This window comes from Limanda limanda, chromosome 18, assembly GCF_963576545.1.
Source record: "Limanda limanda chromosome 18, fLimLim1.1, whole genome shotgun sequence".
Lineage (NCBI taxonomy): Eukaryota > Metazoa > Chordata > Actinopteri > Pleuronectiformes > Pleuronectidae > Limanda > Limanda limanda.
The window spans coordinates 1,087,971-1,102,683 of record NC_083653.1 but is presented as its reverse complement, the minus strand read 5'-3'; the positions used below and the strand labels follow the sequence as shown (position 1 = coordinate 1,102,683).

The 14,713-nt window shown below is 50.7% G+C and overlaps 1 protein-coding gene across 1 annotated transcript in view; it reads left to right on the top strand.

Moving 5' to 3' along the window:
* myo6a (myosin VIa) overlaps positions 1-14,713 on the top strand; it is an 88,774-nt gene that overhangs the window by 7,287 nt on the left and 66,774 nt on the right. The window contains exons 2-3 of the mRNA XM_061091414.1: positions 10,454-10,588; positions 14,595-14,664. Of these exons, the coding sequence (XP_060947397.1) occupies positions 10,472-10,588; positions 14,595-14,664 (187 nt within the window). The 5' untranslated portion in view covers positions 10,454-10,471. The remainder of the gene's footprint in view (positions 1-10,453; positions 10,589-14,594; positions 14,665-14,713) is intronic.

The following is a 14,713-nucleotide window of genomic DNA, read 5'->3' as shown; positions in this document are numbered from 1 at the left end:
GAATTTTCCTGTAGACGATTTCAACAAGTAATAAACAGTTCAATTTAGAAAATTGAATAGATTAAGTTTTAAAAAACAAATGATAAATAACTGATAATAGAGTTGCATAATAGAATAAACATTAAATCAATAATTTACTAGAAGTGATTTATAATAAATAGGGGCCTTTTCTTCCTCCTTCGTATTAAACCTCACTCCAGTTTGCAGTGAAACGTAACTTCTCTCCCAGTATAAACCTGCTCGACACTAAATTTAGCACCAGATTAGCACCGCAGCCAAATTCATATCCAGAAGTTTCACTGGATAATCTCAGGTTTCACCAGAAGAATTAAAAACCTGCAGGTTCGTCTGAGCTGAAGAATCAACGACTGACAGAGAACGTCTGAGTCTCGACTGCAGCACATTAATGCTTTTTAACTAAAAGGGTCCAGAACTAATCTATTTCCAGCCTCTGACCTAAATATTAAAATCCTCTTGAGTAATTTCCGCTGTAACGTGTGGAGCCGTCCTCTGGAACCTGCTTCCATTCACACCTGAGCTGTGTGAGAGAGGAAAGAGGCAAACTGAACTGGGAAGAGGAAACCAGCAGAGGATTCCTGACCGGGACGGGACAGCTTCACTGCTGGACCCAGGGAAACTGTCCCATTTCACTGGGAAAAGTCCAATAAACAGAAAGTGAATGAAGAACCTGTGGGAACCAGACCTTCACGTCTTTATGTCTCTGCTGCTTCTCACAGGTCTAAATCCCCGTCTCTCAGTTTCACTCTCTGTAATCTCACAGACGACAAAGAGACACAACAATACATCAGCTCGTTAACGTCTTTAAATGAACATGATCACATGAATGATGTCAGTGTTCTCGTGCTGCCTCTCGTCCCCGTGAACTGTCCCCGTGAGTTTATATTCAAGCTGAAGCGTCCTTTTCAAAATAAACCTTCTCCAAGAGCATCTGCCCATGTGGAGTAGTTTAGAAAGCATCTGAGCAGTGACGTGTGGACGTGTTCTACATCTGAGTTCTGAGCTGAGCTGAGCAGTCACTCTGAGTTCTCCTCCTCAGTTGAAGCGTACGGGATCATTGAAGATTCAAGATTCAAGATTTTTATTATCAAATGTACAACAATAACATTAAGCAGCCGCAGCAGAGCGTCGTTTCCTTTGCTCTGCAGAGACGTGAGCTTCATGTCAGTTCGCTCCACCACATTAAGAGCAGATCAGGACTTGTTTCAGCTCCATCACTGAACATCAGAGCTCTAATGGAGATCAGCCAGAGGCAGGAAACATGTTCAGCTTCTGAGTCAAGAGTGAGACCAGAGGAGGCGGAGTCAGATTATTCATCCTCACTTTGGATTGGAAATGAAGTCATTTATTTTAAAAGATGGACAGATATCTGCAGATCACAGCTTCTCCTGCTCTGCTGCTCGTCTTGGTTTCTTGTTACAAATTGAATATCTTCAGATATCATAGTCCCTAAAGTCTCTAATCAAACTGTCCCTCCAGCTCCAGAAGAGCTCAGGATTAAAGCCTTGAGACGCTGGTGCAGGCCGGGACACAGAGGACAGAGCACTGAAAACAAGCTGTCTTTAATTTGGACGCTGGAGCTGCAGCATCTGTCACTTTGTGTGTTGGAGAGGGCGAGTGTGCGCTGGCCTGGAGTTATGTGTGTCGACCCACTCGCTGCTGACAAACAGCCGATTGTTGCTCCCGTGTCCGGAGCACGCTCTGATGACCGCCATCGGCTCACGTGGCGAAACACAGACGCTCTGTGATGAGCTCAGACGCCAGCGGGACAGGGACCCAGAGGGACAGGGACAGAGAGACAGGAAGTCAGACTCAGGACAAACTGCACAGGGCGACTTTCACCTTCGACTTACACTTCTCTCCTGTGGTGGAGTCGGGATGTGACAGAAGGATGGAGAAGAGATGTTGTTTCATCTCAACACACGATGAACTCAGGGTCTGTCGCTGCTGACCTTTGACCTATTAGCTCCAGAGCCTCTCTCGTCCACACAGACTCACACACAGACTCACACACAGACTCACACACAGACTCACACAGACTCACACACAGACTCACTCACAGACTCACACACAGACTCGCTTACAGACTCACACAGACTCACACACAGACTCACACACAGACTCACACACAGACTCACACACAGACTCACACACAGACTCACACACAGACCCACACACAGACTCACATACAGACTCACACACAGACTCACATACAGACTCACACACAGACTCACACACAGACTCACACACAGACTCACACAGACTCACACACAGACTCACTCACAGACTCACACACAGACTCGCTTACAGACTCACACAGACTCACACACAGACTCACACACAGACTCACACACAGACTCACACACAGACTCACACACAGACTCACACACAGACTCACATACAGACTCACACACAGACTCACACACAGACTCACACACAGACTCACACACAGACTCACACACAGACTCACACACAGACTTACACAGGCTCACAGACTCACACAGACTCACACACAGACTCACACAACTCACACACAGACTCACACACAGACTCACACAGACTCACACACAGACTCACACAGACACTCACACAGACACTCACACACAGACTCACACACAGACACACACAGACACACACAGACTCACACACAGACTCACACAGACTCACACACAGACTCACACAGACACACACAGACACACACAGACTCACACACAGACTCTCACACAGACTCACACACAGACTCGCACACAGACTCGCACACAGACTCGCACACAGACTCACACACAGACTCACACAGACACACACAGACTCACACAGACTCGCACACAGACTCGCACACAGACTCGCACACAGACTCACACACAGACTCACACACAGACTCACACACAGACTCACACACAGACTCACACACAGACTCACACACAGACACTCACACAGACTCACACACAGACTCACACACAGACTCACACAGACTCACACACAGACTAACACAGACTCACACACAGACTCACACACAGACTCACACACAGAATCACACAGACTCACACAGGCTCACACACAGGCTCACACACAGACTCACACACAGACTCACACACAGACTCACACAGACTCACACACAGACTCACACAGACTCACACACAGACTCACACACAGACTCACACACAGACTCACACACAGACTCACACAGACTTACACACAGACTCACACACAGACTCACACACAGACTCACACACAGACTCACACAGACTCACACAGACTCACACACAGACTCGCTTACAGACTCACACACAGACTCACACACAGACTCACACACAGACTCACACACAGACCCACACAGACTCACACACAGACTCACACACAGACTCACACACAGACTCACACACAGACTCACACACAGACTCACACACAGACTCACACACAGACTCACACACAGACTCACACACAGACTCACACACAGACTCACACACAGACTCACACAGACTTACACAGGCTCACAGACTCACACAGACTCTCACACAGACTCACACAGACCCACACAGACTCACACACAGACTCACACACAGACTCACACAGACTTACACAGGCTCACAGACTCACACACAGACTCACACACAGACTCACACACAGACTCACACACAGACTCACACACAGACTCACACAGACTCACACACAGACTCACACAGACTCACACAGACTCACACACAGACTCACACACAGACTCACACACAGACTCACACACAGACTCACACACAGACTCTCACACAGACTCACACACAGACTCACACACAGACTCTCACACAGACTCACACAGACTCACACACAGACTCACACAGACTCACACACAGACTCACACAGACTCACACAGACACTCACACAGACTCACACACAGACTCACACACAGACTCACACACAGACTCACACAGACTCACACACAGACTCACACACAGACTCACACACAGACTCACACACAGACTCACACACAGACTCACACACAGACTCACACACAGACTCACACACAGATTCACACACAGATTCACACAGACACACACAGACTCACACACAGACTCATACACAGACTCACACAGACTCACACACAGACTCACACACAGACTCACACAGACTCACACACAGACTCTCACACAGACTCACACACAGACTCACACACAGACTCTCACACAGACTCACACAGACTCACACACAGACTCACACAGACTCACACACAGACTCACACACAGACTCACACACAGACTCTCACACAGACTCACACACCGACTCACACACAGACTCACACACAGACTCACACACAGACTCACACACAGACTCACACACACTCACAAAGACTTACACAGGCTCACAGACTCACACAGACTCACACACAGACTCACACAGACTCACACACAGACTCACACAGACCCACACAGACTCACACACAGACTCACACACAGACTCACACAGACTCACACACAGACTCACACAGACCCACACAGACTCACACACAGACTCACACAGACTCACACAGACACACACAGACTCACACACAGACTCACACAGACTCACACAGACTCACACAGACTCACACACAGACTCACACACAGACTCACACAGACTCACACAGACTCACACACAGACTCACACACAGACTCACACACAGACACTCACACAGACTCACACAGACTTACACACAGACTCACACACAGACTCACACACAGACTCACACACAGACTCACACACAGACTCACACACAGACTCACACACAGACTCACACAGACTCACACAGACTCACACAGACTCACACACAGACTCACACACAGACTCACACAGACTCACACACAGACTCACACACAGACTCACACACAGACTCACACACAGACTCGCTTACAGACTCACACAGACTCACACACAGACTCTCACACAGACTCACACACAGACACACACAGACTCACACAGGCTGTGGTATCAGGTTCGTTTGTGCGCGTATCTGTCACAACACAGACGTTCACTCTGAGTTCAGACGGAATGGTCGTGCCTCAGTGATCAGGGTTCGATTCCCCTGATGGACTGGGAGATCCTCTGGTGCTGTGGTTCAGTCACAGCCCCAGGGCACAGCCCCTCACGTTAACAGGAGTCAGTGAACTTCCTGCTGGATTAGTGCGTTAAGCTCATGGAGCAGCACCACAGCTGATCTCAGACCTGCACTGAACTCAAACCTGAGTCTGGTGCTCCCGGCCTTTCCTGGAACTTCTCCTGGTAGAACAGCCCCTTGGTCAAAGGTCTGAGACTGACAGTGTGGCTGCCCAACCTGACATGATATCTGAAAGGGTAATTGGGTTTGGTCCCGTTGGCTGGTCTCTGGTCTGGTCACTGGTCTGGTCACTGGTCTGGTCTCTGGTCTGGTCACTGGTCTGATCACTGGTCTGGTCTCTGGTCTGGTCACTGGTCTGGTCTCTGGTCTGGTCTCTGGTCTGGTCTCTGGTCTGATCACTGGTCTGGTCACTGGTCTGGTCACTGGTCTGGTCTCTGGTCTGGTCTCTGGTCTGGTCACTGGTCTGGTCTCTGGTCTGGTCACTGGTCTGGTCACTGGTCTGGTCACTGGTCTGGTCTCTGGTCTGGTCACTGGTCTGATCACTGGTCTGGTCACTGGTCTGGTCACTGGTCTGGTCACTGGTCTGGTCTCTGGTCTGATCACTGGTCTGGTCACTGGTCTGGTCACTGGTCTGGTCACTGGTCTGGTCTGGTCTCTGGTCTGGTCACTGGTCTGGTCACTGGCCTGGTCACTGGTCTGATTATTCGTCTGGTCTCTGGTCTGGTCTCTGGTCTGGTCACTGGTCTGGTCTCTGGTCTGATCACTGGTCTGGTCACTGGTCTGATCACTGGTCTGGTCACTGGTCTGGTCACTGGTCTGGTCACTGGTCTGGTCTCTGGTCTGATCACTGGTCTGGTCACTGGTCTGGTCACTGGTCTGGTCACTGGTCTGGTCTGGTCTCTGGTCTGGTCTCTGGTCTGGTCTCTGGTCTGGTCTCTGGTCTGGTCTCTGGTCTGGTCACTGGTCTGGTCACTGGTCTGGTCACTGGTCTGGTCTCTGGTCTGGTCTCTGGTCTGGTCTCTGGTCACTGGTCTGGTCACTGGTCTGGTCACTGGTCTGGTCACTGGCCTGGTCACTGGTCTGGTCACTGGTCTGGTCACTGGTCTGGTCTCTGGTCTGGTCTCTGGTCTGTACTCTGGTCTGATCACTGGTCTGGTCACTGGTCTGGTCTCTGGTCTGGTCTCTGGTCTGTACTCTGGTCTGATCACTCGTCTGGTCTCTGGTTTGGTCTCTGGTCTGGTCACTGGTCTGATCACTGGTCTGGTCTCTGGTCTGATCACTGGTCTGGTCTCTGGTCTGATCACTGGTCTGGTCTCTGGTCTGGTCTCTGGTCTGATCACTGGTCTGGTCTCTGGTCTGGTCACTGGTCTGGTCTCTGGTCTGGTCATTGGTCTGGTCACTGGTCTGGTCTCTGGTCTGGTCTCTGGTCTGGTCACTTGTCTGGTCACTGGTCTGGTCTCTGGTCTGATCACTGGTCTGGTCTCTGGTCTGATCACTGGTCTGGTCTCTGGTCTGGTCTCTGGTCTGATCACTGGTCTGGTCTCTGGTCTGGTCACTGGTCTGGTCTCTGGTCTGGTCATTGGTCTGGTCACTGGTCTGGTCACTGGTCTGGTCACTGGTCTGATCTCTGGTCTGGTCTCTGGTCTGATCACTGGTCTGGTCACTGGTCTGGTCTCTGGTCTGGTCTCTGGTCTGGTCACTGGTCTGGTCACTGGTCTGGTCTCTGGTCTGGTCACTGGTCTGGTCACTGGTCTGGTCACTGGTCTGGTCTCTGGTCTGGTCTTTGGTCTGATCACTGGTCTGATCACTGGTCTGGTCTCTGGTCTGGTCACTGGTATGGTCACTGGCCTGGTCACTGGTCTGGTCACTGGTATGGTCACTGGTCTGGTCTCTGGTCTGGTCTCTGGTCTGGTCACTGGTCTAGTCTCTGGTCTGGTCTCTGGTCTGATCACTGGTCTGGTCTCTGGTCTGGTCTCTGGTCTGGTCTCTGGTCTGGTCACTGGTCTGGTCTCTGGTCTGGTCTCTGGTCTGGTCTCTGGTCTGGTCACTGGTCTGGACTCTGGTCTGGTCTCTGGTCTGGTAACTGGTCTGGTCACTGGTCTGGTCTCTGGTCTGGTCACTGGCCTGGTCACTGGTCTGGTCACTGGTCTGGTCACTGGTCTGGTCACTGGTCTGGTCACTGGTCTGGTCACTGGTCTGGTCACTGGTCTGGTCTCTGGTCTGGTCTCTGGTCTGGTCTCTGGTCTGGTCACTGGTCTGGTCACTGGTCTGGTCTCTGGTCTGGTCACTGGTCTGGTCTCTGGTCTGGTCACTGGTCTGGTCTCTGGTCTGGTCTCTGGTCTGATCACTGGTCTGGTCACTGGTCTGGTCACTGGTCTGGTCACTGGTCTGGTCTCTGGTCTGGTCACTGGTCTGGTCTCTGGTCTGGTCACTGGTCTGGTCACTGGTCTGATCATTGGTCTGGTCTCTGGTCTGATCACTGGTCTGATCATTGGTCTGGTCTCTGGTCTGGTCTCTGGTCTGGTCTCTGGTCTGGTCTCTGGTCTGGTCTCTGGTCTGGTCACTGGTCTGGTCTCTGGTCTGGTCTCTGGTCTGGTCACTGGTCTGGTCATTGGTCTGGTCACTGGTCTGGTCACTGGTCTGGTCTGGTCACTGGTCTGGTCACTGGTCTGATCACTGGTCTGGTCTCTGGTCTGGTCACTGGTCTGATCATTGGTCTGGTCTCTGGTCTGGTCTCTGGTCTGGTCTCTGGTCTGGTCACTGGTCTGGTCTCTGGTCTGGTCACTGGTCTGGTCACTGGTCTGGTCACTGGTCTGATCACCGGTCTGGTCACTGGTCTGGTCTCTGGTCTGGTCTCTGGTCTGGTCACTGGTCTGGTCACTGGTCACTGGTCACTGGTCACTGGTCACTGGTCACTGGTCACTGGTCTCTGGTCTGGTCTCTGCTCTGATCACTGGTCTGGTCACTGGTCTGGTCACTGGTCTGGTCACTGGTCTGGTCTCTGGACTGGTCACTGGTCTGGTCTCTGGTCTGGTCTCTGGTCTGATCACTGGTCTGGTCTCTGGTCTGATCACTGGTCTGATCACTGGTCTGGTCACTGGTCTGGTCACTGGTCTGATCACTGGTCTGGTCACTGGTCTGGTCACTGGTCTGATCACTGGTCTGGTCACTGGTCTGGTCACTGGTCTGGTCACTGGTCTGGTCTCTGGTCTGATCACTGGTCTGGTCTCTGGTCTGGTCTCTGGTCTGGTCTCTGGTCTGGTCTCTGGTCTGGTCTCTGGTCTGGTCACTGGTCTGGTCTCTGGTCTGATCACTGGTCTGGTCACTGGTCTGATCATTGGCCTGGTCACTGGTCTGATCATTGGTCTGATCATTGGTCTGGTCTCTGGTCTGGTCTCTGGTCTGTTCACTGGTCTGGTCTCTGGTCTGGTCACTGGTCTGATCACTGGTCTGATCACTGGTCTGATCACTGGTCTGGTCACTGGCCTGGTCACTGGTCTGGTCACTGGTCTGGTCACTGGTCTGGTCACTGGTCTGGTCTCTGGTCTGGTCTCTGGTCTGGTCGCTGGTCTGGTCACTGGTCTGGTCTCTGGTCTGGTCACTGGTCTGGTCTCTGGTCTGGTCTGGTCTCTGGTCACTGGTCTGGTCACTGGTCTGATCACTGGTCTGGTCACTGGCCTGGTCTCTGGTCTGGTCACTGGTCTGGTCACTGGTCTGGTCACTGGTCTGGTCACTGGTCTGGTCTCTGGTTTGTTTGTTTATTTTGACAGGGACAGTGCATATTAATAGACATTTCTGTAAATATGCCAGATTTAGCCAGAAGGTTAGTTTCCATCTGCAGTCCTTGGCCAGATGTAACAATAGGCTCATGGTCTGATCACTGGTCTGGTCTCTGGTCTGATCACTAGTCTGGTCTGGTCTCTGGTCTGGTCACTGGTCTAGTCTCTGGTCTGGTCTGGTCACTGGTCTAGTCACTGGTCTGGTCTCTGGTCTGGTCACTGGTCTGGTCACTGGTCTGGTCACTGGTCTGGTCTCTGGTCTGGTCACTGGTCTGGTCACTGGTCTGGTCTCTGGTCTGGTCTCTGGTCTGGTAACTGGTCTGGTCACTGGTCTGATCATTGGTCTGGTCACTGGCCTGGTCACTGGTCTGGTCTCTGGTCTGGTCACTGGTCTGGTCACTGGTGTGGTCTCTGGTCTGGTCTCTGGTCTGGTCACTGGTCTGGTCACTGGTCTGGTCTCTGGTCTGGTCTCTGGTCTGGTCACTGGTCTGGTCTCTGGTCTGGTCACTGGTCTGGTCTCTGGTCTGGTCTCTGGTCTGGTCACTGGTCTGGTCACTGGTCTGGTCACTGGTCTGGTCTCTGGTCTGATCACTGGTCTGATCACTGGTCTGGTCACTGGTCTGGTTACTGGTCTGGTCTCTGGTCTGGTCACTGGTCTGATCACTGGTCTGGTCACTGGTCTGGTCACTGGTCTGGTCACTGGTCTGGTCTCTGGTCTGGTCACTGGTCTGGTCACTGGTCTGGTCACTGGTCTGATCACTGGTCTGGTCACTGGTCTGGTCACTGGTCTGGTCACTGGTCTGGTCACTGGTCTGGTCTCTGGTCTGGTCTCTGGTCTGATCACTGGTCTGGTCATTGGTCTGGTCATTGGTCTGGTCTCTGGTCTGGTCATTGGTCTGGTCTCTGGTCTGGTCATTGGTCTGGTCTCTGGTCTGGTCACTGGTCTGGTCTCTGGTCTGGTCACTGGTCTGGTCACTGGTCTGGTCTCTGGTCTGGTCACTGGTCTGGTCACTGGTTCAGTTCCGGCTCGGTCAGCTTTGTCTTGGTGCTTCAGTCTAGTGATAAACCATCAGGACAATATGTGGATGAGGTTTCTAACTCCTAATGGACGGAGACTTCCTGCGATGATATAAAGCTCTGACACACCTGATCTCTACAGTGTAAACACCCAGTGTCTGTGGATCCAGTCGCCCACGGCTGGTTTTTCCTGTTTCCTCACACTCGGGCTGGTTTGTGGTTCGTGCTCTGGTTTCCCTGCGGCCGCTTGTTTTCACAGAAACAACATCTGAGTGGATGTAATGAACTTCTGCTCATTTCCTGAATAAAGTTTCTTCTTCAACATGTCCAAGTTTTATACATTTAGTTTGTTTTATTCTCTGTGAAACTCTTTTGTAATGTTTTTTGAAGACACTGTATAAATAAGTACAAGTTCCTTTTAGTCGTGTGTGGTTGTTTCTGACATTAACAGGAACCCGTGGGTGTTTTGCTCTCATTGGAAAATGAAGTCATTCTGTTCTACGAGCGACAGAAAAGCTTCTTTCTTCTCTCAGACTCTTCTCCTCGTGTTTTCCAGAACCCTCAGAGCGGAGCCATGGACGACGGGAAGCCGGTGTGGGCGCCGCACCCGACGGACGGGTTCCAGCTCGGGACCATCGTGGACATCGGAGCCGACAGCCTCAGCATCGAGCCTCTCAACGGGAAGGGAAAGGTGAGCGAGCGCCGGAGTCACGGGTCCAACAGCTGATGTGAGGAAAGGACTCGAGCTGGTTCACATTCACACGGTTCACTGGGGTCGCTTCAGGAGAGCGGTGGGAAACACGTACCAGCAAAACGAATCGAAAAACGATTCAAATCAACTGTAAATATAGACTTGACAGCTCTTATAAGTGAAGCCAAATCCTCTCTACTGCCCCCTGGTGTCTGGCTGCAGTATAGCTCATACACCTCCTCCATGTTAGCTGATGGGACATGGAACAAACTAACAAAAACAAAGTAGACGATAAATAGGTCGTTCTTATCACTCTGATTGGTTGGTTCTCGGTTTCCGACCAGTTTGGGTTTAATTAGTCATGTGATGATTGACAGCTGAGACTGACTCATGGTTGGTCGAGCAGGTGTGTGGGCGGAGCCACGCCACCACAGCTCCTTTCCCAGTGATGTCATGGTGCGTTGCTTTCTGAGATACTTTGGCTCCAGTTTGGACGGTGGAAGGAAGTGAAGACGTGACGTCCATCTTTATTTATCCTCCTTAAATACAGTTAATGATTCTATTGTTTGGACAAAGAGGACGAATATGGGGAATTAAAAAGATATGTGTTTTTATATCTGAGAAGACCCAGAAGGTCCCCAGACGGATTCTCTGGATCATCCTACGAGAGCCTTTTCTGATTCGCTGTCTCCTGCAGCTTGTGAATGATTTAATGTGTCACTTAATGTCACGAGGAGGAGGAAGAGGTGAAGGAGGAAGAGGAGGAAGAGGAGGAGACCACCACAGGCCTGAAAGCAGCGAAGCATCCTTCACTCAGTGATTCACCTCCGGCCCTTCAGTCCACAGCCGGCAGCTCTAATGTGCTCGAGGACAGAATGAATCAGCCGATCTGAAGTCAAGTGGCTCTCAGCAGGAAGAGGAACTCTCCGGTAATTCACTTTCCTCCTGGATGAGTCGCCGCGTCGCCCTCGGCAATGCTTTTAATGTCACTGAGAGGCCGTCGCCACGGTTACGTCCATCTCGGTGATCTTTCCCCGGAAGGCGTCGGCGACCGAGTGTTTACTGTCGGTCAACAAAACACGGGACTGACGCTGTTCGACCCGGAGAAGGTTTCCATCGGACCAGGAACATCGATTTATTTTTGCGCTTTATTATAAAACCCTAAAAACTTTTGTCCTCTTACTTTGCTTCAGCGTTTTCTCCAAAATCTCACAGGTGATATTGACCTTAAATAAACATAAACACATCTTCTGTTCATCATGAAACACAATTTTTTTTCATTTAGTCTGTTGTGTTTTTTTCACACAACACAAAGACTTGGATGTGAACTTGGACAGACGTGTCACGAGTCAGTGAAGGACAGAAGGAATGCAGTGTCTCACTTTCACTTAGACCTGGGGAGACAGGGCGTTAGCGGAGGTGTGCACGCCCTGCTAATTATTTAAACTTCATTCTTTCTGTCTGAAGCAGGTTTTGTGCAGTGATGTATTTTGGTTTCATAATAACAGTTGCCACACGGAGGGAACACTGGGCAACGTGATGAGAGAGAGAGCGTGTCTCTGTGGGACCGGACCATCTGCTGCAGGACTCCTCTGAAGACGCCTCCTTATGTTTGGACTCGTTCTCCTGCTGCAGAGTAAACCTGGGACCAATCAGACGCCTCCCTGACGGTTCTACGCTACACATCTAAACATCTACACAAGCATCTCAGTGGTTGTCGTACCGTGAAGCTCAAGCAGTCGAGTCTCTATCCAGCTCGGCCACACCACAATAAAAATGTTGCCCGTCTAGAAACCGGTTTTAGAGGAAACCGACGCCACCTTTTAAAGATTCCTACTTAATATCCTCTCCTCCTCTAATAAAATGAGCCAAACAGCAGATTGTCCTTCACCCAGCACGAGTCCCAGCAGGACAGAGACTTTGTGATGATGACACCATGAGTATCATGCTCTCTGCTCTCTGTCTCCGTCCTGACGTCCGTCCCCGGAGCTCGGCCAGCGAGGGGACACATCGTCAGACACTGGCACAAAGTGGCTGCACAGCACAGGCTGCACATTGTTCCGCATCAGACGGAAACTGCACGGAGAGCAGATCTGAAGACAGCACGTCTCTGGCAAAATGTTTTTCTTTTGCCCTCAGATGTGAGAGATCTGATCTGAAGTCAGCGTCGGGGGGAAACTCCGGTCGGGTCAGGTCGGGCCGAGGCTGCTCTGTGTCCTTCAGCTCCTCGGAGACTAATCTCAGGATAAAGAATCTCATCGACTGGTCGTAAAGAAAAACCTCCAGCAATCAAATGTTATGATCCAAGCTGAGAAGAAGCTGGAGGATTCGATCTCGGGCATAAAAAGATTCACGTGACGTCTGCAGAATACTTTATAATCTTTATAATCCAAGGGGCCTGTTAACTTTTTATATGAAGTGCAAAGATCAGAGCAGTAAACGGGTGGAGTCGCTCTTCCTGGAGAGAGAGGACGATCACGTTCTCCTGAGCACGCACGCACACACACACACACACACACACACACACACACACACACACACACACACACACACACAAATGGACGGAGAAGCGAGTGACTCTGACATTTAGATGTCGGAGCAGCAGAGTGAATCTCAGCCGTCCGTCGCTGTGGAAACTTTGAAAGAGTTTCAAGTCTCTGCACGTTGGTTTTCTCTGCTCTAGTTTGATGAAGAGGACGGAAGTTCATCTAAACTCATAGGAACACGTGATCTTTTTACAGATGAAGTTTCAGAGGCGTTTGTCCTCCGGAGCTTCTGTCTGCAGCAGCGATGACAGAACAATGTTCAGCTTCTTTTCCTCTCAGAGTGTTGGCCTGGCGTCACCTCCACCTCCTCCACCTCCTCCACCTCCTCCACCTCCTCCCTCTCCTCCTCCACCTCCTCCCTTCTCTTCTCCTCCCGGGCGCAGCGTTGTGGAATCTGTCCAGTTTGGGCTGAGAATGTGGAACATGCCACCACTGGAAAGAATGAATCGACCTCACGTCACCATGGCTCCGCGGCCCTGACGTAGATCGGAGGCACTTAGAAGAGCTCGGCCGATCTCGGAATCACCCACAGACCCTCGGGCTCCGGAGCTCCGGGTCACGTGTGTCCTCATAAACCCCCTGTGTTAGTTCAACATGGGTTTAGCTGCAGGAATGTGAAACGTGTGGCGAGCTAATTCCTCCAAGCCTCTAGAGGAGAAGTTAACGTCAGAATCAGTGAATCACAAATTCAAGACTCTGATTGAATTGTAAAGTCAATGGTAAAAATATCCCAGAGTTCACAAACAGCATCATGGTGTTTATAATCAATCAGAGTTTATTCGTACATTCACGTGCACACAAAGCAACACAAGTTGTACACAATCTAAAGAATAAAATCACTTCCAGCCTTGATTAGCCTGGTTCTCCTGTGACTCTAATACAGACTAAAGTCTCCTGTCTGTCCCGGCTGGTGAATGATGCAGAGCAGCGTCTGTCTGCTGGGGACGAGCTGTCCGTCCTCTCTGTGTCTCCGTCACCGTGTTGTCTCCGTCCAGTCGGATCCGGTTTCCTCCAAATAATTCATCAGGTGTTCACGTGTCGAGCAGCAGCCGGTTCCTTCAGCCTCCGGACACCAGACTCAAATCTGAAATGAAACCAGGGTACAGAGAAAGAAGCGTCTGAAAAGAGAAAGGAGTGACAAGGATGAAATGTGTAAAATGATCGAATTCATACTAAAAACATCATCACGTCATGTTTCATTCCTGAAGAAACAAAACCTGAAGCTTCAGAGTTTCTGTGTCGAGTTGTTTTTATGTCGTCTGATGTTTAACTTTATTCTCCATCAACATTTCATTCAACTGAACAGCTGATGTTTTCCTCTCGTGCACCAGAATCTGCCGACCCTGCATCTTTCTTCTTGAATATTTACCCCTGATCATTATCAATAGTTTTATCTGTAAGATCTCCTCTCTGAGCTCTTAATTCTTGACTTCATTCAGTTTCTCTCTCTCCTCTCACAGACGTTTCTGGCTCAGATCAGCCAGGTCTTTCCTGCAGAAGAGGATGTCAACAAACACATGGAGGACAACTGTGAGTCTCACTTTCTAACAGCAGCTTCTCTCTCAGGCCTGTGAGCGAT